Raw genomic sequence first — 23,007 nt, forward strand, 5'->3', positions numbered from 1 at the left:
ACCGATAGCTTATTATAAATATTTTAACTATGGAGCCTTTAGTTTATCGCTCAATGATTTGCAATTTGGTAACTTTGCCGTACTACCGCCTACATTCATGAAAAAAAAAAAAAAAAGACAGCTCAATACGGAAAAGAATAGTCTAGTTTATCAACGCTTGCAAGAGCCTATACTGAAGAGCAAAGTCATTTCATTCATAAGCCATTCCATTTCATAAGCCATTCCATGTCTGCTGTCTTGTGCCGCGCACGCCAGTGGCAATATCGACAAGACGCTCGCCTTTTAGTTAGAACCACCCAAAGATGTCCAGAGAAGATCCTTTGAAAGCGGAAAAGGACTATTCTGCCACGTTGGACGAGCAGATTCCGCTCATCGAAAAAGTGCCCGACTACAAACAGGCCATTGACAAGTACTTGGTGTTGGAAAAACAGATCCGCCAATCCTCAGACTTGGCTCTGAGCAAACGGATATTAACCGCCATAGTCGATACTTTGGTCCACAACAATGACTGGACGTACTTGGATGAGTTGATCACCGTCTTGTCGAAAAAACACGGCCAGTTGAAAACGTCCATCCAGACAATGATCCAGCGCGTGATTGACAAGTTGCCCGAATTGGACAGCGACAATGCCCAGCAATTGGAAACGAAGATGAAGGTGATTGAAACCATCCGCACGGTCACGGACAAGAAGATTTTCGTGGAGGTGGAAAGGGCCGTTGTTTCGAAGATGTTGGCGGAGATATATTTGGACAAGAAAAACGATTTGGACAAGGCCACAGAGATCTTGTGCGACTTGCAAGTGGAAACGTACTCGTTGATGCCGTTTGAAACGAAAATCGAGTACATCTTGGAGCAGGTGCGCTTGACGTTGCAGAAAAAGGACTATGCACAAGCCAAAGTGTTGAGCAGAAAGATTCTTTTGAAAACCTTGACGGGCTTTGAAAAGGCTGACCAGTACAAGGCCACGTACTTGGAGTACTTGTTGGAGATCTACAAGTTTGAAAACGACTACATCACCGTGGTCAAGAACTCGCTTCTTTTGATGGAAATCCCCTTGGTCAAGGAGTCGGAAAACTACAAGAGTTTGTTGGTGTCGATCATCTACTACGTGATTTTGGCGCCCTACGACAACTACCAGAGCGACTTGATCTACAAAATCAAAGCCAACCCTGTATTCTCCAAGAATGTCGATGCCCAAGTATTCAAGTTATTGGAGATTTTCACCACAAACGAACTAATCCACGGAGAGAAGATCGACCAGGACTACAAGAGCCAGTACTTCAGCCAGTCGCCGGTGTTTGCCGACAATGAAACCAACACCAAGAACTTGCAAAAGCGCATCATTGAACACAACTTGCGCATCATCAATAAGTACTATCTGTTCATCAAATTGGACCGTTTGGCGTTTTTGTTACAGGTGACCCCACAAGAGGCTGAATCTTACGTCAGTGAATTGGTCAACAGCGGCATGATCAGGGCCAAAATCAACAGACCCCAGGGAGTCATCAAGTTTGAAAAGTTACAGCATGACACAGCTGCAGGTGCTTCTCAGGTGACTAGCAACAGCGAAAACATCAACGAGTTGTTGAACAGCTGGATGTATGACGTGGATAAGTTGTTGGAAGAGGTGGATAGCATTGGCCATTTGATCAACAAGGAGGAGATGATGTATGGGCTCAAGCAGAAGGCATGAATACATGTATAGAAGAATGGATGTGTTAATTGAAGATTTGTCAAAGTTGAATGTTTTTGGAACAAAAAACCCTGGAAAGTAAATCTTAGCCTTAACAGAAGCAACCTTAGAGTCCCTTCGGGTCACAATTGATCAACTATGGATGCGTATCAAATACGAGACAAGAAGCTGTTGAAATTAATGCTAGCGCAAGTTTACAATCCCAGTAATCCTTCCCATGTAATACTAAAAGCGTGTAAAGTAACAATCAATGTGTTCCGAGCTTTGTGAAGATTCGTTCAACCTTTTAAGAAAACGAGTGACTTTCAACTGTAGAAAAGATTCATTAGGTTGAAATCGGACTAAGAATCCTGTCTTTGAAGAGAAGTTTAGAAATCTAATGATGGGAAGGTGAATGAATTCCTACTGATGAGATACTCTTTAAATTTGAATACCCTAAAATGCTCGTATACTTGAATGTTTGTAATGGTATAGGCGTGGTGTTCCTATTTCCGCATTACATTTACATTGATAGACTTCGTCCTTAAGTTCAATATCTGAAAGCAGAGAATAAAGAAATTTAAGGACAGAGATTGATTTATCAGTTTGCTCGCCAAATAATGTGCTACACATAATTCAAAATTTCATCACGAATGGTGATTCAATACAAAAAGGAAACGTGTCCAAATAAAGCCTGGAACATCATGCCTAGGATTAAAAATCAGATGTCTTGATCGGCAGAGCCTACAATGACACATGATTCGACGAAGTATCGCACTGTATTGTTCGCCTCCTATAGACTAGTCAATTTACCTTTCTCGGTAGCTAGTTTAAGCCATCATGGCCATGAAGGCAGCACAAAGGCCAAACAAAGACGAAGGGCCATAGTGGACGGTGCCACTCTTTTTGGAGCTCGACAGCGACAGCGACAGCGACGAGCCCGACGTGGCGGAGCTGGAGCCCGAGGAAGAACGGGTCGACGAGCGAGTGCTGCTGCGCGACACGGAAGAGTGGTCGTCCGAGTCGTCTGTGTCGTTTCCGCCGTCCACACAGGCCCATTGGGTGTCTGCATCAAAGCCGTTTCCCTCTGGATCGACGGTGCCCTTGATGTACTTCAAGGCGCCCTTGGGGGTGTCCGGAAGCTTGTCTTCGGCCTCCCAGACATCGGATTTTTCTGGGCATTCGGAGAACGGAAGACCAGTGTGGTAGCCGCCGTCGCCAGAGGGGTTTTTCGCGGAAGAAAACTGCTCCTTGAGGTTGTCAAAGTCGTCGTTGGTGGTGACGGTCTTGTTGTCCAGCGATATCTGCACCAAGCCGTAGTCGTTGCCCTCCATGGAATACTCGTACACAAGCCCGCCCGAGAAAACAGGCAGCATCTTGTCGGAGAAAATGGCCAGGATCTCAGTGAAAGGTCTCGGGGTGATCTTGTTGCAGCCAAACTCGGAGAGGAACAACGGGATGGAGTAGTTGTCGTAGGCCTCGACCTTCTTGTCGTAGCCGGACGTGGTGAAGGACGAGCGGCCGCACCACGAGTAGTCGTTGAAGCCAAACATGTCCACACGGGCCATCTCGTCGTCGCCACAGTTGAAGTAGTGCGCCGTCTCCAAGCGGTTCTCCTCGATGTCGGCGGCCGAGTAGCCCACCGGGATAAGACGCAAGTCTGTGTTGCGCTGGAACGTCTTGATGTCACGCACCACGGCCTTGACGTAGACGGCGGCCGGCGTGGTGTCGGCGTCGTTGATCACCTCGTTGCCGGCAAAGAAACCCAACGTGTTGTCGTACTTGGACATGAGCTTGACCGTGGCCAAAACCTCGTTCAAGTACATGGTGTTGTAGGAGCACTTGGCGCCCTTGTCACGCGCAATCAGCGCCTTGGGCACGTTGACGTCCAAAATCAAGTAGATGCCCGCGTCCGCCAACTGCTGCATGCACTCGTCGTGGTCGGCGGTGTTGTCAATGGAGTAGACACGGATGGTGTTGATGCCGAGCTCCTTGAAGTACTTGATGTCACGCTCGCACGTGGTCGGGTCGGCCAACGGGTCGTAGAGCTTGCTCGAGCCGCCGGGCTGGTAGTCGAGGCCCCGCATGTAGAAGCGGTCCTGGGAGCCCTTGACGAAAAAGGCATTGCCCTTGATTTCGATCGGGTCGAGCGCATAGGCGAGAAGCGGCAACGCAAGCAAAAACCACCACATAGGAAAGCGAAGGGAAGGAAAGAAAGAGGGAAAGAGGAAGAAGGAAAGAGGGTGGCTTGGTCTCACATTGGCTCCAGTGGCAGACGGCCCATTATTTATATGGGGAGTGCCAAGGGTTGTGCACCCTGGCCTAACATGTAGCCTTTTCGCTTGTCTGCAGGACAAAAGCTTTTGCCAAGGGTGGCTTATCGTCTTGGCTTGCTTGTGTTTTTGTCTCGGGCGTGGATGGGAAACCGTGCCGGCACTGAAGCTCATTGTCGGCTCTACCACTGGCCTTGCCGTGTCGTGGAGCTGGAGAAAGTAGGCGTACTGCAGGTAGCAGAGCAGGGAAGCAAACCGTTTGTTTACAAAGTGTGATGATAGTCTATTTCTGATTGCTTGCCTTTGGATGGTCTTGAATGACTTTGCGCCGCGGAATTCAGGAGGCATTAGATCGGTGTGCTTCTGACTTGAGAAGGAAAGCGGATGGAATACATTTATCCATCTATCATATCATAATTTCATCATATCATAATCCATCTGATCACATCCTAGATGTAATAATACAATCACATATCACATATCACAACTCACATCTATCACTGCTCACAACTAATTCACAATTTAATCACATCTCACATCTATCACCTATCATCTATCATCTATCATCTGTCATCTATCACATCTCTACAATTTCATCCTCAATGCGATCCCAAATGACAATGCGCAATACCATAAGCTTTGCCCATTCAGTATTTTCTGTTTCGCCTGCTTTCTTTCCGTGCCTTATTACTACTTTTGATAAGTCAGCCGCGTGGCTTCTTTCCTTCGGTGCATCATGCACGCTCCTTGCTTATTTATCTCCTGTACTTTAAACTAATTAGGAAACAGAAAATATCATACTAAGGACACTTTTGAAATATGCTGTTCCGTTCTGACACAGGCAAAATCATGAGCTAATGATAACTCAATCTGCCGGCCCATTTCCTTTGCATTTGCCTATCAGGAGGTGTCATATTTTGGCCATGGAACTTTCAATCGTACGAGGCTTGTCAAATGCCTCCTCATCCCTTTGAAAGGTTCTGTTTCTTGAACTTTATTTTCTTCGATCTTGAAGTTACGCTCTCGATATTCAATTTACTTCGTCTCTCGTATTTAAATTGCTTCCTCGATCTTCAAGTTCTTCTCTCGATCTTCAAGTTATTTCTCTCGATCTTCAAATTACTTCTCTCGATATTTAAATTGCTTCTCTCGATCTTCAAATTACTTCTCGATCTTCAAATTACTTCTCAATCTTCAAATTACACTCTCTCGATCTTCAAATTACATTCTCTCGATCTTCAAATTACATTCTCTCGATCTTCAAATCCCTTCGTCTCTCGATATTCAAATTACTTCTCTCAATCTTCAAATTACTTCTCAATCTTCAAATTACTTCTCTCGATCTTCTAATTACTTCTCTCGATCTTCAAATTACTTCTCTCGATCGTATTTCAATCTTGCTTGAACTCTCCCACCGTCTTGTGTTGGGGTCTTTTTCTCTTTTCTTCTCATTTCTAGCCTTCACCATCAGTGTGAACTTGCACCATCCAATGCCATTATTCGTATAATGCGCCTGATTGTAGTACTGCCTTGAATTGTAGGCTTCTCACAAATGGCTCTCCCATCTAATTTTTAAACAGTCAAAGGCAACTTTGAATTCCTGGAGTCGTAATTAGAAGTGATTTAGATTTTATTGATTCTGCTTCACAATACCACCTACCCTGACTAAAGTGTAGGTACTGAGACCTACTTGGTCTTTTTGGGTTTCGCTTTTTTCCACCAAGGTTTCAGCCATCAGTCTACAAAATGATGCCGGATTCTGCCTTCACTATCTCCCGAAACAAGTAAAAATCAATTAGGTGTATTTGTATTGGAAATTCTGCCCATTTTGATGGCCTGCATATAACACCCGCCTATCTATGTAAAGCCAGGACGACTTCCCCTCCAAAAATCGTTGAGTTTCCTTTTCTCGCTCCCCCTGCCTTTCTTTCGCCCTTCTCCATCTCCGTCTATACCGAAGATGGCCATTTCGGCCCGCTTTCGATGGGCCAATAAGCGTGGTGTACGGGTGTTTGTGCTCTCACCCAAACATCCACTTGTTCGTATCCGCTCTAAAGTAACCCACAATGGCGTCTCAGATACATTTTCTCGACATCAAGGGGAAAACCCTTCTTTCCAGAGACTACAAGGGCGACATTCCGCCGAAAACCATCGAGAACTTCCCGCTTCTCCTTTTGGAGTTTGAAAACGGCGAAGACGACTCGCTCTACAAACCATATATCCACCACAACGGCATCAACTATGTTTTCATCAACCACAACAACTTGTACGTGTGTGCGTTGACCCGAAAAAACGAAAACGTCGTGGCCATCATAGTGTTCCTCTCGCGGGTAATCGAGGTTCTTACCCAGTACTTCAAGAGCTTGGAAGAGGAATCGATCCGAGACAACTTTGTCATCACGTACGAGCTCTTGGACGAGATGATGGACTTTGGCATTCCGCAGACCACAGACACCAAGATCTTGAAAGAGTACATCACGCAGGACTACTACAAGTTGATCCGCAAGACGCCTTCCCGTCTAGTGCAGCCTCCGAATGCGGTGACCAACGCTGTGAGCTGGAGAAAAGACGGCATTGTGTACAAGAAGAACGAGGCGTTTTTGGACGTGGTGGAGTCCATCAACATGCTCATCAACGCCAACGGGCAGGTGTTGAACAGCGAGATTCTCGGCGAAATCAAAATGAAGTCCAAATTGAGCGGCATGCCCGATCTCCGCTTGGGCCTCAACGACAAGGGCATTTTCTCCTCGAGCATGGACGACGACACGGCCACAGAGTCTGCGCCGGGGTCCAAGAAGATCGAGATGGAGGACATCAAGTTCCACCAGTGTGTGCGGTTGTCCAAGTTTGAGAACGAGCGCATCATCACATTCATTCCGCCCGACGGCGAGTTCACGGTGATGTCGTACCGGTTGCTGTCGGCGCTGTTTTTGATGAAGCCGCTCATTTTGGTCAATTGCAAAACCGTGGTCCACAAACACTCGCGGATCGAGATCTTGTGTTCGGTCAAGGCGCAAATCAGAAAGAAGTCCACCGCCAACAACGTGGAGGTGATCATTCCAATCCCCGACGACGCAGACACGCCCAAGTTTGTGCCTGAGTACGGCTCGGTCAAGTGGCTTCCGGAAAAATCCTGTTTGGTGTGGAAGTTAAAGACTTTCCCTGGAGGGAAGCAGTTCCACATGAAGGCGGAGCTCGGCTTGCCTGCGGTGGTGGACACGGACAGCGTTGTGCTGAAGAAGCCCATCAAAGTGAAGTTTTCCATCCCGTACTTCACCACGTCGGGCATCCAGGTCCGCTATTTGCGCATCAACGAGCCCAAGTTGCAATATCAGTCGTATCCATGGGTGCGCTACATCACCCAGTCGGGCGACGACTACACGGTCAGAACAAAGTGACGATGAGATTAGAGAGGAAGATGAGGGGATCACCCGAGGGAAGGCGATATTTAATTTAGACTTCTACTTGACGTCCGCCAACTTGTATAGTACCTGCAAAACATGCTCTTGTTTTGCCACGTCTGTCTTGTTTCCGCCAGCGAAAAAAGGCACCTGTAGCTCGCAGAGCATCGCCTGTGACTCGGCCGCATACCGTTTCTGCATCTGCATCACTTCCTTGTAGAATGAAGCAAGCTCCTTTTCTTTGGCCACACTCCGGTCTCTCTCGGCATTGCTATTCAACTTCTTGAGTTTCGAGAGGCCCTGGTAGCTTTGGCCCTTATCGGCATACTTCTCGAGAATCGCCTTGTGCTCTGCCGTCTTCTCCTTCTGGAACCGAAGATGTTTCTCGATAAGTGCCTTGACCTGGTCCATTTTCTCCACTTGCCGGGTGAACCTGCGCTCCAAGTAGTGTTCTGCTTCGGAAAGATCGTCTATGAGCCGAGGATCTGTTTCCTCTCCGGCACTATTGAGCAATTCGTAGATGCGCTTGGTGTAGTAGTCTCTTTTGTTGATCAATTCCATCAACTGCTTGGCCTGGTTGTTCGAAACGATGGTTTCGGCGATTTTTTTTTCATTTTTCGGCGTGAGCCGCCGGTACAGCTTCGATTTGGATGTGAGCTGGTAGTTTTGGATAGTATGGTGGACAGCTGAAGAAACGTGTTTCATGGTGTTTTGTTAGATGGCCATCACGTGAACATTATAGTGGAGTGGACATGCGGATGATGGAATAGGTGATTAATGAGCTAGGGTAATACTAAAAAGCCTGATGACGTTTGATAATGAAGATGTAATCTGAGATATTGATTATGTATTGATGTTATCTGAAATATTGATTATGTATTGATATTATCTGATTAGTTGATATTATCTGAATTCGATGTTATTTGAAACGCTAAATTTCAGATTGTGCACGATACGTCTCTTATAGAGTTTGATCCATCCAAATTGGAAAAGTTGGTAAAGTTATTTCTGGGTCAATTTAAGCATTGAAGTATCATCGATTTTTGCTACTCTATTTTTTTGTCATGTATTGCCATTGTCACATACAAGTTGCGAATTGGCCAAAACGAGAGCAATGCTCGACCTTAATATATATTTCAACAGGCCACCAAAAATCCAAAAATTCACCGCTACAAAAAAGCTCCACATAGGTTTAAATATGAGCATAGATAGTTTCTGCAGTAGCCTCAAGCTGGATATTCCTACTTTCCCCCACCAAGTATCTTCTATAAATTGTAGTCGGAGTAATATGCAGGCAAGACAGTGGAGATATGGAACTTTATCAACTAATGAAATCACAAATGGAGTACAGAGATTTATGAAGCATTGAAACGCCTTAAATACAACCGATCTGAAAGTTTCATATGTTCAATTCACTGCTCAAACGTGTTGAGATTCGGACGGAGATACGTCAGACGGAGATACGAGACGGAAATATCGCAAGTCAGATGGAAACTCCACAAGTCAGACACTTCACAAGCCAGATGGAATTTCATCCGCCAAAGATGCACATGACATCCATAATCCAGAAGCTCCGTGAAAGAAGAGCCGGGCATACATTAGTTAATAATGAAAGGAAGACCAGATCGAACTGCAGGGTCAGATACCGTACACGCTCATAACCAGACTTATCACCATATAAAGATGCCAGTTTCCCACTTTTAGCCTGACCAGACATGTCAGACCAAGTTTATTACAACAAGGGATTCTCCAAAGTGATTTCCGACACCCACGCCTGGAGGACAGTCGAGAATGCTGTTCCTTACATTATTCCTTACCTCAACAAAAGCCAAAAGTTGCTTGACGTTGGATGTGGTCCAGGCACAATTCTGAAGGACTTGGGAAACTATGTGGGGGAGGTGATTGGAATCGAGCCTACGGCCGAATTGATTGACATCTCCAAGGCCCAGGAAAACTTGCCTGAAAACGTCCATTTCCAAATTGGTCTGGCGTACGAGATTCCGTTTGAAGACAACTCCTTTGATGTTGTGCATGCGCTGCAAGTGATTGTGCATCTTGCAGATCCAGCCAAGGCCTTGCGGGAGATGTTGCGTGTTTGCAAAAAGGACGGCTATGTGTGTGTGAAAGATGGAGACTTGGATTCGACCGTGGTGTATCCTGAAAAGTATGCGGACGTGATTTTGAATGCCATCTCACACAGACCTACGACGCTGATGATAGCCGGGAGACTGTTGAAAGAACGGGCTTTAACGGCTGGCTATTCGGCGGACAAAATGACCATGTCTGGCCTGGTCTGGTACATCAGCAGTGCCGAACAGAGAAAGAAACAATATGACATGATGCGTCCCCGAATTGAAAAAGGTTACGAGGTAACAGAGCACTCTAAATACGACAAGAAGACAGTGGTGGACACGCTTGAACAGTGGGCCAACGACGATGCGGCTGTGTTGATTTTTGTCAGTGGAGAGTTGGTGTACCGGAAATGATTTATGGGTTGAGCCAAATGCATGGTGGAATTGAATAAAGCCTTTGGAAGAAGAAGAGTAGAGCAAGCCTTGGAAATGACTATGTGCTGGATCTTGCAAGATTTCAGACGGAAAATGTATGCTTTGATTCCACAATAAACAAACGCTACAAAACATATGTACTATACCAACACTCTATTTGGTAATGATGTTATCTGAATGGCGCCACAAGACTCAAATGAATCACACCTTGAGTAACGAAAGTTAGAAACAGCAACAAACAAAAGACAATGTTGATTCTGTGTCGTTACTACATGTCTTCATAATGCGGATTTCAATCCAGCAGACGAAAATTATTTGATCAGAAAACATATCATCTTAGTGCCAATGGAGGGAGTTTCGATACACCTACGGGTCCATTGGTAGTGGATTGTTTGGCGATTTTTACTCCTCTTTCCAACATAATTCCAGTGGTCAAGATTGGATGCGTCGAGAAGATAGATTGATAAATATCAAACGTATGGCCTCTGAGATTCCTACTAACTTACTTATAATAATTATATTTCATTTTTTTAATCTCAATTAAAATAAGATTTATCACATATAATGTCTAATGATTTAATATAATTATTATATTTATTATATTCTTTTATAATTAAAATATTATAAAAAGTTTTGGTTATCTGCGAATTATTATATAAATATAACACAAGGCATATAGTTTAATTCCTAAACTTCATTAATATTAATAATGAAGTTAAACGAGCCAAGATATACCCCCCTTGGGGGTATATACCCTTACCGTAGATATGGATATATATTTATATATATAAACTTGAAAGAGGGCTATTTATATTTATTATCTAAAGAGATTAGATAAAATTCACCCAAGTTGGTTATCCATCTTATCTCCTTTGAGATAAGATGAAAGACCCCCTCCGGGGGGCATACTTGAAACCAAAGCGAGACTTTTTAATGAGTTCCACACCGAATAATTTTTTTATCCATTTAACTTACTTGGCATATTGTCACGTTCTTATTTTCATTCGTTTACTTAATGAACATGTAGCACTCTTGGTTTGTTTGAAGCAACTCATTAATAGAACGCATGTCTATACGTGGTTCTTTATGAATCAGCAACAGTCATTATACCTGTACTCTACAACACATCAGCTCTAACATTCATTACTTTGCCCGCAATAGTCTTTACCGCTCCGTCCTGAGCATACCTGTCATGTAATTATATCACAACTTGGACCGTTTCTTCATGTGTCTCAAGATATGTTGTGCCTCTCTGGCGCCCGAAAACCAAGCACCGTGGGCACACCCATTGGACGAGTCGTCCATTGTTTCTGCTCCAGCAAACCGGACACGGTCAGTCAAGCCTCCGGCCAAGGTGTTGCACACGTGCGATAAGTCTGCGTTCACTCTGCATCCGATGTACGAGCCACGGGCAAACTTATCCTTGTTCCACGGGGTGTGGAGGATCTGGAACGGCTTGACCACGGGCTTTGTGGCGATCTGGCGCACAGCCGGCTCGAACAAAGCCCAGATCTGGTCTTCGGACATGTTCTCGATGTCGGAGGAAAGCGGGTCTTGCGTCAACGCAACCAACGTCGGTGTTCCCGACATGGCGTAGTAGTTGACGAAAATGGACGGGTACAGCCACGGCTTGGGTGCGCCCGTGGGTCTGTCGTCGGAGCCGAAAACGTAGAAGCGGTGGGTGTCTTCGGGCCAGAAGCACTGGTCAAACTCAAGCACCACCTTGCCCAAGGACGAAAACTTGCAGGAGGGCCACAAGTCGGTGAACTTGCGGGGCAACGGCGGGGTCCACGAGACGTAGCACTCGTCGACCGGATCCGAAAGACTCAAGAGCGACAACGGCACCGTCACCACCACGTAGTCGGCAGTGAGCTTTTCGCCGGTACTGGTGGTGACAGTCACACGGCTCGGGTCGGAGTAGTCGATGGCCGCCACCTGCGTGCCGAGGCGGATGTTCTTCTCCTGGTACCAGCGCGGCAACTCGTCCAACTCGTTCTGGTAGACCGAGTAGAAGCCGTTCTTGACAAACGCATTGCGGCCCAAGTGGCCGTCGGCTATGCTGGCGAACTTCGCCGACAGGTCTGTCCACAGCAAGCCGTCCCACAACTCCGTCCACATGCGGAGAGCCTGGCGGGCGTACTTGATCTGGTCGGGCGTGCAGTTCAGGCCGTGTCTGGCCACATACTCTTCAAACAAGTCGGCGATGCTCATGTCGCTCTTGTGGGCGTCGCGCTCGTACACGAGGCGGCAGTAGGTGGCGAACTCGGCCAACACCTTGTCGAACACGGCCGTGTCCACCAGGCGGCAGTGCTGGCCCACATAGAGCGCCTTGCCGTCGTCCCAAAAGTAGTCGATGTTGCGCAACTTCTTGGCCTTTTCCAAGAGCGGGTTGTCCAACGCGTCGTGGAACCAGGACGCGCCAAAGTCGTAGCTGACGTTTGGATTGAGCGTGGACTTGCGCAGAAGAAGCCGCCCGCCCAAACGGTCTCTTGCCTCGAGAACAACCGTGTTGAGTTCGCCCGCCTGGTAAAGGTCGACGGCCGTTTTGATTCCGGCCATTCCGGCGCCGATAATGATCACCGAGTACGTCATGATAGAAAGGAATAATGAACGAAAATGAAAGGGAATGAACGAAAATGAAAGGGAATGTACGAAAGAAAGATGTGGAGATGGAGCAGATATGAATATATAGCCGTTGCGCGGCCCAATGCGGCAACTGGGTGCGGTGCGGGCCTGAAAACGCGACAGGACACCCGCATTAACGAATGCAAATGCATAGGCAGATCTACAAAAACATGAAACAAGTAATATGCATCGGGTTAACGAAAGACAGGTAAGAAATACAGCAGTAACTATGCCGATTCAGGAGCCGTCAGAACATGGATAAAGGATGGACCAATCTTCAGACTACGGAGGAAGACAGTCTGATATCATGAGAGGGTCTTAAATTAAGCACCATGCATATTGGATCGTACGTTATAGATACAGACTCAAATGAAATCGCATGCATCGATCGAATTTCGCACCTAAGAAACTGGAAGTCCCGCTTGAAAAGTATAGATTCGCCTCAATGGAAATGAAAATTCGCACTAAGAGAACAAACATTCAAGGACAAAATAGAATCTTGCCTCTCGAGTCAACAATTCACACGGAAACGATAATTCGTAATCAGATGGCTCTAAAATCTCCTGCAATTCACACTGTGGTTAAAATTCCCTTTGTAGTTCTAATCAATACAAAACGGGAAGGTCGTCACCTGAATCAACTTAGATCGCCTAGCAATGGGTACTCATGCACACTTAAATGAATTTTTGTGCACCTAGATCGATAAAGATACATTGCAACTAGGCACAAGTGTGTAAGTGAGTTTCTAATTCGCTTATCACGAATCTAATTCGCTTATCACGAATCTAATTCGCTTTATCACGAATTTCCAATTCACTTTATCATGAATTTCTAATTCGCATTATCACGAATATCTAATTCATTTATCACGAATTTCTAATTCGCTTTATCACGAATTTCTATTTTCATATATCACGAATATCTAATTCACTTTATCACGGATTTCTAACTCGCTTTATCACGAATTTCTAATTCGCTTTATCACGAATTTCCATTTTAATTTATCACTAATATCTAATTCGCTTTATCTTGAATTTCTAAATCGCTTTATCACGAATTTCTAATTCGCTTTATCACTAATATCTAATTCGCTTTATCACGAATATCTAATTCGCTTTATCATGAATTTCTAATTCACTTTATCACCAATATCTAATTCATTTATCACGAATTTTGCTTCTTGTCTGACTTGAGTTCACTCTGCGAATTCACGTTTCCATGTATGCCAATTTTGATTTCTTGAGCCGCGAGTGGCTTTTGGGGCGACCTTCATTCTCTGACGGGCGAACTACTTTGCCCAGGCGCGGATTATTTGGATTGACTGTACCAGTCTCGATTGTCTCTGATAGAATCATAGATTGCTCGAATCCGCACTATGTGGACTGAAGGGCTGGCTGTTAAGTTATTCCGTGGACAAACAGACGGAAACAAACAAAACGGCCAATATGCCAATATGCCAATACGAAAGCAACGGACAATATGCCAATATGTCAATATGCCAATATGTCTATACGTCAATATGTCAATATGCCAATATGCCAATATGTCAATGCCATATGCCAACATGCCAATATGCCAATACGGTTACGACAATAGGAGGAACCTATATGAATAAGCCAGTTACGTCCGTCGCTCATACTTATCGGAGTAATTTTGTCCTGATGACAGTAAGTTAAATATACAAACCTGTTGCGCACGAAGGAGCGTTCGAACCTTAATCTTGCGGCATTAGAGTTTTGAACTTTAATCTGTTCACAACAGCTCAACCACTTTTTAAACGCTCTATTTACGAGTCTAACACGGCTGATATCCCTAAAGTTGTGGCACATGACTGAGCAAGGACCCAAGATATCTGAACCTTAGGCATGCATTTATTAGGCCAGAGGCTTAGTTTCAGTGGTTAGATCTCGAATGGATGGTATACGGTCTTAGGACATCACCATGTTACTGATGTTATGGATCAATAACGGTTCTGCCTCATGATCATGATGGTGTCAATGAAAGACCATGTATGACTGGCCATGGGATCAATGGGATGAAAGACCATGGTCAATGAATGACATGGTTGTCAATGAAAGACCATGGTTGGTCAATTACCGAATGGCCAATGGTATGGGCAAATGACTGTCGACCAGTGACCAACCATAACTGAATGACCATGACAGAATGCCATAACAGAATGACCATAACAGAATGACCAATCTTAGGACCATAACTGAATGACCAATCTTATGACCAATCTTATGACCATGACCATGACCATAACAGAATGACCTTATGGCATGGCTGCAACTTGTCCAATGGTCAACTTCACATGGTGTTCGCTGCTTCTTCATTCCTGCTCGTTCAAGAGGGCCTCGACGTCGCCCACCACGCCGAGATACTCGTGCGCAAAGGAGAAAAGAAGCCACCAGCGGCGAAACACGCCGTTGTTGGCGTCCCAGCCACGGCGGCGGTGCTCGTTGCTGATGAACTGGAGCATCTGGTTCGAGGCGAAAGCACAGCACTCGGCCACCATGGGCGGTGGGTATGTCTGGGCCAACTCGCGCAAGAGGTGTCTGTGCACGGCGCCGCAGAGCCAGCGGGCCAAGTGGGGCGCGGACCAGCGGGCGGCGCGCGCGAGAAACGGGCGGAAGTCGCCAGCCGCGCATTCGAGGCGCGCGGCCACGTCGGCGGGCGCGGGCGCGGGCGCGAACAACTGGCGCCCGAACGTGGTGTACACGATGCCGTCGCACACCATGCGGCGCAAGTGCGACCAGCGGTCCTGGGCGTAGGGGCTGGTGGTGTCGCGGGCCAAGAGGGCGGCCACGTCGGCGGCCATGTGTGCGGCGAGGCGGCCAGAAGAGGAAAAAGAGGCAGAAGAGGAAAAGGAAGACGAAGAGGAGACAGGGGCAGGGACAGAGGCAGGCACGGCCACCGGGGTGTCGAGCGCCGCCACCACGGCGCGGAGGCGCACGAGGCGCCGCACCAACGGGGCGTACCGCGGCGGGCCGTGCGCGGCGATGCGCGCAGCGAAAAACGACACGTTCGCCTCGAGCGCGCGCGCCGGCTCCATCATGCGCGGAAGCGCCTCGAGCGCCACCGCAAGCAAGTAGGCGGGGCCCGCGCCGCGCTCGAGGCGCACGCACACCTGCTCGAAGAGATAGTGGCGGTGGCGCGCGCGCGCGGCCATGTCCAAGAGCGCGGCCACGTCCAGCGCGGTCGAAGAAATGGACGAAACGGAGGGAGAAACGGAAGAAATGGAAGAAATTGAAGAAGTGGCCGCTTGCTCGCACCGCCGGAGCTGCGCCACCCGCCACGCCTCGGCCACCTGGTCCTGGCCCGCCGCCGCGGCCATCACGCTCCGCACCAGCTTCTGCACATGCTCCTGGAGCCGCAGCAAGTCGAGTGCGCACTGCGCAAGCGTCGCGCGGTCCACGATGGCCTCGTTCCACACCACCCCCAAGTAGTTGTACTTGGACTCGCCGCGGCGGCCGAGGCGCTTGGCCCGGAGCTGCGGGAACGCGAGCTTGAGCAACTTGCCCAACTTGGAGTGGCCCATCACAATGCTGCGGTCGCCGCCGTGCTGCGGCGTGGGGTACTTGGCCATGAGCGTCTGGCACAAGAAATAGTACACCTTGTAGATGGTGTGGCGCGGGATGGTGGCCACGGCACCACAACCCGGGTTTTCCACCACCACCAACGTGGTGGTGAGCAACTTGAGCGCCAAAAACAGCCGCCGCACCTCGTGGACGTTGATGGACGCAAACTTGCACTCGCCGAGGTTGGCGCGCGGGAAATACTGCTGGAGGCGGTCGGGCTGCGCGAACACCGCCAACACCGCGCGGAGATGCCGCACGGCCCGCGCAAAGCGCCCGGGCGCGCTGCGGCGGTCGACGCGGTCGCAGGCGCGCACCTCCATGCACCGGTCGAGCGCGGTGTCGTTGTACAAGAGGTTGTAGAAGGCGTCCAAGGGCACGGCGGCGCCCTCGGCGCGGAGGAGCGCGAGGAGGTACGTGTTGAAGTTGAAGGCGTCGACGGCGCGGATCTGCCAGAGGAGGCGCTGCAAGTCGGGAGAGACAGAATCAGGGCCGGGAACTGAGGCAGAAACAGGAACAGAGGCAGAGGTAGAAACAGGGCCAGAGGCAGGAACAGGGCCAGAAACGTCGAGCCCAGAACCAGATACGTCGAGCCTAGAACCAGAAAGTTCGTGCCTGCCTGAACCACCTATGGCTCCACCGGCTTCACCAGCTCCACCAGCTTCACCGGCTTCGCAAGCTTGCGCCGCTTCGGCGCCTGCAAGCGCACTGCTAGAACTGGCCATGCCAGCCGCAGGCGCCTGGCTCGGCCCCACAGACGCCTGGCTCGGCCCCACAGACGCCTGGCTCGGCCCCAACGGAAGGGGCTCGCTGTCGTGCAAGTGCACCGTGTCGAAGTACAGCGAAATGGAAACGTTTTTGGTGTGTGTCCGCGCCGCATGCGCCTTGAACGGCACCTGTTCACTGTCCAAAAACCACTGGCCGCCAAGAAGCAGCGTATGGAAATCGGCCGGCTGGGCATGGTAGTCGGGCGGCGCCGAAGCTGCCTGCGGCATGGGCTCGCACTCGGCGAAAGACATGGGCGCCGACTGCGGCGGTAGCAACGGCACCGCCGGAGACTCTGCGAGGTCGAAAACCGTGGACGGCGCAGTGTATGGTGCAGTTGGTGCAGTGTATGGTTCAGTTGGCGCAGTTGGCGCAGTTGGCGCAGTTGCAGTTGGCGCAGTTGGCGCAGTGGGCGGCGCAAACTGAAAGTGGGCCACAGACGAAGATCGGCGCTCGTGTTTCACTGCGGGAGAATCGGGCATGGTCACACGGCTGAGGCAACAAACGAGGGGCCTCTGCGCTGTCGCTGCGTGCTTTTCTAGAGTGGGTTGGCCAGAAAAGATGAGAAATGGAGCTTGGTATTTTTCCGGTGCTCATCATGGCAAGACAAGCCGCAGTTGGGCAGCGCCAACCAGATGGAATGGTCTAATAATGAGAGGCGTGCACGAAAGGAAGCAAAAGAAATGCAGAAGCGAGAACTGCGAAAAAATATTGCCCGCCACACAATGGGGGTTTTTGAGAGATCCACCTACGGCGCTCCTAAAGATGCCGCATCCCGTTTGCAGGCGCCTGTGTTTGGGCCGGGGACCAAGAATGGACCCGAGACAGCGTAGGCCCACGCATGGGCTTCATGCACGATCCCGGTGTTTGTGCGGGCCGCTGCAGCTCCTGCTTTTAGACATGCAAACAACGCCATTTCGCACCGCTCTTGTCGCGCGTGTGTTGCCGTAAACGGCAATTTGCTGATTCAGGAACGCAGATTGTCCCTGCGGCCTGTCCAAGCGAATGCCCGTTTTAGGCGACGCGCGCCAACCTACGAATGCCGCTGCACTATACCCAACATGTTCATGCATGATCTCCTCTCTGCCATCGCCCTCGTTGCCAAACCTTTTAGTACTGTGTGGGCTTTGCAGTCGCCGCCCACGCTCCTAACCCATGTCTCGAAAGGGTTTGGAATGTTTGCATCACATTGGACACGGCTCTGTCATATTTTTCGACATGCAAACGGACCATCTACTGTTTGCTAGCATAGCTGCCCAACATCCACTAAGGCTTCTTTCTGTACGTGTATTTTTTTTGCCTTCTTGCCTTTTGTATACCCCTTATTTTTTCCTCCATGCGCTCTCGCTTCCATCAAATTTCCTAATTCGTCCATCTTCTTTGGGCTCTTCGCTTGTTGTTGCTGTCTTGCTTCACTAAATGTGGATTTGTGACAGTAACAATGCCCGCCGCTTCATCTTAAACTCTACTTTTGGTCAAGGAATATCAACCTTCCCAGCCCAGTCGTCAACTTGAGCAGTTTGACACAATAGCTGCCCAAGCCAAGAACATTCATTTCGCCGTTGGGGAAAATGTTGGGTTCTCGCCTGTCATTGTAGTACATCGATAATGGGTGAGGGGTGTGTGACAGATTAGGAATCTAATTGCACTAAACGAAGGTTTGCAAGTGTTTCTGCCTGAATCAAATTGGAACGAAAGAATTTTGCTCAGCCTAAATTTTCATGGGCTTTAGATTCGAGCATTTGCCACTCGAAAACTTCGTTCAGTCTTGAACAGCCTAGTCCTACCACTCCCTATGGTGATGAGCAAAGGCAATCTGATAGAGCTGGATTCAAGAGGATCTCACAGTAATAGCTGAAATGTGAATTAGCTCAAAGTCTGAATATTCAATGATGTTTTGGAGTCTTAAGGATAGGTCGCTGCTTGAAAACGATGAAAGCAATCTTCTTTAAATCAGGAATGGTCGCTCTTGAAATTAGCATTGTTCTGCTGAAGCAATTTCAAAGTCATGAGTCCAGAGATCTTAACATCAACTGATTCAGTTTTCTAGACAGCAGAACAAGACGCCCTCTCTTTCGCATAATGCAATGATTGGAAGACTGCGATATTTCCTCTCGGCCTAAGCTATGGATTTTTTTCCATTTTCGTGAAGTGGTAAACCACTTCGCAGAAGAATGTGATGGCTACAGAAATGACAAGACCCAAAAACTGGCACTTTGAAAATAATCCTCGAATTGCATTGCAACATTCTGGGAAACACCGGCAATCAGCCGGACGACGGAGTTTTTCCCGTTTGTCTTTGGGAGAGCAAAAAATAATGGAGAGAATAATGCAAATGTGGGTTTTATGCAATACCCCGTATCGGCTTGAAAACAAAAGGACCCATTGCCAACGACAGGAAACAAGGCCTCGAAAATGGGCTGACTGCTGAGAAATGCATGATAATGGGCAAAGCAAAGTTTCTCTTTGTTGAACAGGAATATCGGCTAGTAAACGGTTCCTCCAGCCAAGACCCAAGGTCTGGCGGAAATTGCGCTAATTGTGGTTCTTATTATTTGCTCTAATTGCGATGCTTTGTGTTTTGCGATCGGCTCAACTTTCCCTATTGTCCAAGCACCGTGTGTTATCCTACAACCATTCAAAAGACATCTCTATTAGTATGTGTATTCCAGTACATTGAGCCCTGCTCCGCTGCGGTGTCTGCTCAGTCGTCCTCGTCGAACTTAGGAGCCAAGTAGAATCTCAAGTATCCGCCGGCATCCAACTTGTACTCAAACAAGGCAGGCGTTTTGTCGGCCAATTTGATGGTGATGGTGCCCGACAAGCCTGTGGCCTTGATGATGTCGCTCAAGTACTTCAAGCCGAAAGTCAAGTCCACAGGGTTCTCCAAGTTGACCGAGACAGACTCCTCAGGGTGGTCCATGTCGCTGTATGGCTTCAAAACCACGGAACCAGTACCGGACTCGCCCTCGGCGCTGAATTTGACCGAGTCCTTTGTGACTGTGATGTTGAGCGACTCGCTGAGGTTCTTCAAGTCTCTGACGATCTTGGAAAACTCTGTCGAAGGCATGTTGATGACCGAGTCGTATTGCATGTCGTCGATTCGCAAAAACTCCGAGTCGATGTCCATCAACTTCAACGAGTACTCCGAAACACGCTCTTTCTTCTTGTCCTCGAAAATGGTCATGACATTGTCAGGCGAGTCTTCGGCCAACAACGTCAAGTAGTCCTCATTGTTGCCGCACTTGATGATCTTGGAAAACGAGTCCAAGTCGATACCCAACGTGATGTCACGGTCACATCTGTATTCGGAAAACGCCGACAGACCAACCAATAACGAAACCAACAAGACTCTCGAGTCGTCCACGGCTTGGACGGTGATGCCATGTTCTGTGCAGTTGAAGTTGCACAACTTCACGCAGTCCTTGATGGAGTCCACGATTTTTTTAAGAAGACTGGCTTCGTCAAATTTACCTTCAAGCATTGGGGGAGAAAAGTTTAGCAAAAAAAGAGTTGGTGGAAAAGCGAAGAAGTAAGGAAGAAGCGCGTGTGAGCGCGACGCGTGGTGGCGCTATATGCAGTACATTTCAACTTTTCTGTCCATTGTGCAGTACACTAAACTGGGTTCCGTTAATTTAGGCCAGTACTGATGATTTAGGCTAGCAGTGTTGATGGCCACGGCAATGGGCTGGAATTGAAGACTGCATAATAATGAGAAAGATAAATAGAATGTACAAATTTGGTGTAGTGTTCCAATATGGAGCGAGCGGCTGTAAGTCACGTGATCACAAATGGGAAGAAGTGGATTCTGACCAAAGGCAAAGTAGTGAAAACAGGCTGGAAGAAAATGTAGATAAGAAAAAAGTAATTAGAGCTATTTGCTTCTGAGCACAGATTCATCAAAAAAGTCAAAAAAGGACAATAAACCGAATGAATTCGATTATTCAAAATCAAGCACTAATGTCGCAAGGCCCTTGGGTTGTTCATTTATGCCAAACTTGACGATTGAAAGTCTTTTACTGATAAAATTAATTCTGAGAATATTTCAATCAACATTAAGTAAGTTACTCTTAACCAATATGGGCAATTTGATAGATAGAGCAAAAATTACATCACGTATATTTTTCATACATGAACGAGGAAACTTGTACTGTTACAGAACTCTTATTATTCAGTACGTTGCACGTAATCTTTTCTAATGCAATCTCTGATCGTATTCCAATAAGTGCCATCGGAAAACCCATAGTAAGGAGTTCCCAAGATTTTAATACCACTTTAAGCTTTGAAACTGGCCCGTGCTTTCAGACATCATTTATACCAAAAAGGCGAAGATGCTCATTATTTCTCCTTTTCGATAGCCACTTCTACCTGATTACAATGATGAGGTTACATTTTCTTGATAATTCATGCGATTGAAGACTCAACCCACCATGCTAAACCACAGCAATTGATCGCTTGGTAATCTAACAAAAGCTAATGTCTCTGGCATGTTTTATCTATGTTTGCTTGACATTATAAGCCAGCCTCTTCATTTCACTGTATTCACTGTACTTTTATGTATCTAACCGCTTCATAGTGCTCTGTCATACGCAATTCTTTGATCTTTCGAACACATCTATCGTTTCCGATGCCCTTTGACCAGTCACTGGGCCGTATCCATGCTTCAGTTTTTCTTTTCGTGCATCTCTTTCCCCCACTTGAGCAAGTCGGACTTGTACCGATCAGCCTTGACCACGCCGTTTCTGAGCGTCGTGAGGTTCTGGATGTACTCGTACTGCCGCTGGATACTCACCTGCAAGTAGTTGACCAAGTCTTGCTGCACCAACTCCAACTCGTCTCCGCCTTCCTGCAATTCTTCCGCCTGTTTACGTTGCGCCTCCTCGTACATGGCAAGGGTTTTGGGGAGAGCGAAAAACGGATCGGTCACGGTCTGGCTGTTGTCCGGCGACGACGACGACAACCGTGTGATCCTTCTGTTGTCGTCGGCCGGTTTTTCGTCCTTGTCGGAGTCCTCGCTCTGCTTGCCGTTTTTCTGCTCGGGCTGGCTGTCGCCCGTCTTGTCGCCCGTCTTGTCGCCCGTCGTGTCGCCCTTGTCGCTTTCCTTCTCCCTGCTCTCGTCTAGCCCGTGGTCGTATTCCGGAAGCCCCATGTTCTCCTCAAGCAAGTAGAACCAGTCTTCGCCGTCCAACACCTGCAAGAGCTTGTTGAGGTCGTTGAGCGTGTTCTGCTCCACCTCAATGAGATGAATGAGGTCCGACGCCATGGTCGCAAGACATGTCAGCTTGTACGTTTTCGACACGGCCGGATGGGTCACCAACTCGGCCGGGTGCGTCAACGGCGCCAAAATCTCGCTGATTCTGATTCGTTTCAACGGGTTCTCGTCGTCGTCGTCGCTCGACAGGCCGTCGTCGTCCAGCTCCGACGCCAGCGTTCCATCGGAAGAATCTCCATACTGCCCGTTTTCCGGCCCGTAGAAGTCCAGCCAGCGGCGCTTGTTTCTGTAGTTCGACCTTTCGATGACGTCGTTGGTGAGCACAAGATGGTCCTGCCCCGCGTATTCCACCACTTTGGGCGTGAGGGCGTGGTTTCTAGCCGCCAAGGACGGAAGTTTTTTGCCTCGGTTGGACGTGGGCAAGTTGGAGGATCTTTCTTGTGTCTGCGCGCGGGTGAGGATTGCCAGCTTGAAGCGGGAAATCACCTCGAGAGACCGGCTATCTAGCATGGTTTTATCTTATCGGTTTTGAAGATACACTTACCGTTTGGTGGATGGGTATACAGGCGATGTGCTGGGCCTGTGTGCAGGCACAGATGGGTTGCTGGATGGCCGAAATTAATAGTGATGTTAAGTACGATATTGGAACTGTTTTGGCTGTGTTGGGATATTCAGATGGGATTTTCAGGCTAAGATTTTCAGACTGATTGTGTGGATATTTGCTGGCATGGTTGTTGAGTAGTCGCACTATGACAAGGGAATGAATGCAGAATAGTGCTTGAATGGGTCAATTTATATTGATATCAGGTTGAAGGAGAATTTGTATATTTTTATATATTACAGTTTTTGTATATTAGGTATATACTATTGAACATTTGAGTACCTGAGTCTTGAATAGTTGAATAGTTTTGGGAATAGTTTTGGGAATAGTGAATAGGAATAGTGAATAGGAATAGTTTTGGGAATAGTGAAT

At 47.9% G+C, this 23,007-nt stretch overlaps 9 protein-coding genes across 9 annotated transcripts; 3 read left to right on the forward strand and 6 right to left on the reverse strand. All coding sequences in view use genetic code 12, as the record gives it.

The window, feature by feature from the left end:
- Positions 1 to 302: 302 nt before the first annotated feature.
- On the forward strand, positions 303 to 1,694 carry RPN5 (proteasome regulatory particle lid subunit; the record flags this gene model as incomplete). Its single annotated transcript, XM_002618639.2, has 1 exon — positions 303 to 1,694. The coding sequence occupies one exon, from the start codon at positions 303 to 305 to the stop codon at positions 1,692 to 1,694; it is 1,392 nt and encodes a 463-aa protein (XP_002618685.2).
- Positions 1,695 to 2,503: 809 nt separating this feature from the next.
- On the reverse strand, positions 2,504 to 3,865 carry PGA4 (1,3-beta-glucanosyltransferase; the record flags this gene model as incomplete). The annotated part of the gene is made up of 1 exon (XM_002618637.2): positions 2,504 to 3,865. One exon carries the CDS (start codon positions 3,863 to 3,865, stop codon positions 2,504 to 2,506), a length of 1,362 nt encoding a protein of 453 aa, XP_002618683.2.
- A 2,147-nt stretch (positions 3,866 to 6,012) lies between these two features.
- Positions 6,013 to 7,344, forward strand: APM1 (Apm1p; the record flags this gene model as incomplete). The annotated part of the gene is made up of 1 exon (XM_002618636.2): positions 6,013 to 7,344. The coding sequence occupies one exon, from the start codon at positions 6,013 to 6,015 to the stop codon at positions 7,342 to 7,344; it is 1,332 nt and encodes a 443-aa protein (XP_002618682.1).
- A 63-nt stretch (positions 7,345 to 7,407) lies between these two features.
- Positions 7,408 to 8,052, reverse strand: FOB63_001280 (uncharacterized protein; the record flags this gene model as incomplete). Its single annotated transcript, XM_002618635.2, has 1 exon — positions 7,408 to 8,052. The coding sequence occupies one exon, from the start codon at positions 8,050 to 8,052 to the stop codon at positions 7,408 to 7,410; it is 645 nt and encodes a 214-aa protein (XP_002618681.1).
- A 1,010-nt stretch (positions 8,053 to 9,062) lies between these two features.
- Positions 9,063 to 9,833, forward strand: FOB63_001281 (class I SAM-dependent methyltransferase; the record flags this gene model as incomplete). Its single annotated transcript, XM_002618634.2, has 1 exon — positions 9,063 to 9,833. One exon carries the CDS (start codon positions 9,063 to 9,065, stop codon positions 9,831 to 9,833), a length of 771 nt encoding a protein of 256 aa, XP_002618680.2.
- Positions 9,834 to 11,057: 1,224 nt separating this feature from the next.
- FOB63_001282 (polyamine oxidase) lies at positions 11,058 to 12,788 on the reverse strand (the record flags this gene model as incomplete). Its single annotated transcript, XM_002618633.2, has 2 exons — positions 11,058 to 12,639; positions 12,766 to 12,788. 2 exons carry the CDS (start codon positions 12,786 to 12,788, stop codon positions 11,058 to 11,060), a joined length of 1,605 nt encoding a protein of 534 aa, XP_002618679.2.
- A 2,023-nt stretch (positions 12,789 to 14,811) lies between these two features.
- Positions 14,812 to 17,304, reverse strand: RFX2 (Rfx2p; the record flags this gene model as incomplete). The annotated part of the gene is made up of 1 exon (XM_002618626.2): positions 14,812 to 17,304. One exon carries the CDS (start codon positions 17,302 to 17,304, stop codon positions 14,812 to 14,814), a length of 2,493 nt encoding a protein of 830 aa, XP_002618672.2.
- A 2,222-nt stretch (positions 17,305 to 19,526) lies between these two features.
- On the reverse strand, positions 19,527 to 20,306 carry POL30 (proliferating cell nuclear antigen; the record flags this gene model as incomplete). The annotated part of the gene is made up of 1 exon (XM_002618624.2): positions 19,527 to 20,306. The coding sequence occupies one exon, from the start codon at positions 20,304 to 20,306 to the stop codon at positions 19,527 to 19,529; it is 780 nt and encodes a 259-aa protein (XP_002618670.2).
- A 1,179-nt stretch (positions 20,307 to 21,485) lies between these two features.
- FOB63_001285 (uncharacterized protein) lies at positions 21,486 to 22,544 on the reverse strand (the record flags this gene model as incomplete). Its single annotated transcript, XM_002618623.2, has 1 exon — positions 21,486 to 22,544. The coding sequence occupies one exon, from the start codon at positions 22,542 to 22,544 to the stop codon at positions 21,486 to 21,488; it is 1,059 nt and encodes a 352-aa protein (XP_002618669.2).
- Positions 22,545 to 23,007: the final 463 nt, after the last annotated feature.

The sequence above is a fragment of the Clavispora lusitaniae genome, assembly GCF_014636115.1.
Source record: "Clavispora lusitaniae strain FDAARGOS_655 chromosome Unknown tig00000038_pilon, whole genome shotgun sequence".
NCBI lineage: Eukaryota > Fungi > Ascomycota > Pichiomycetes > Serinales > Metschnikowiaceae > Clavispora > Clavispora lusitaniae.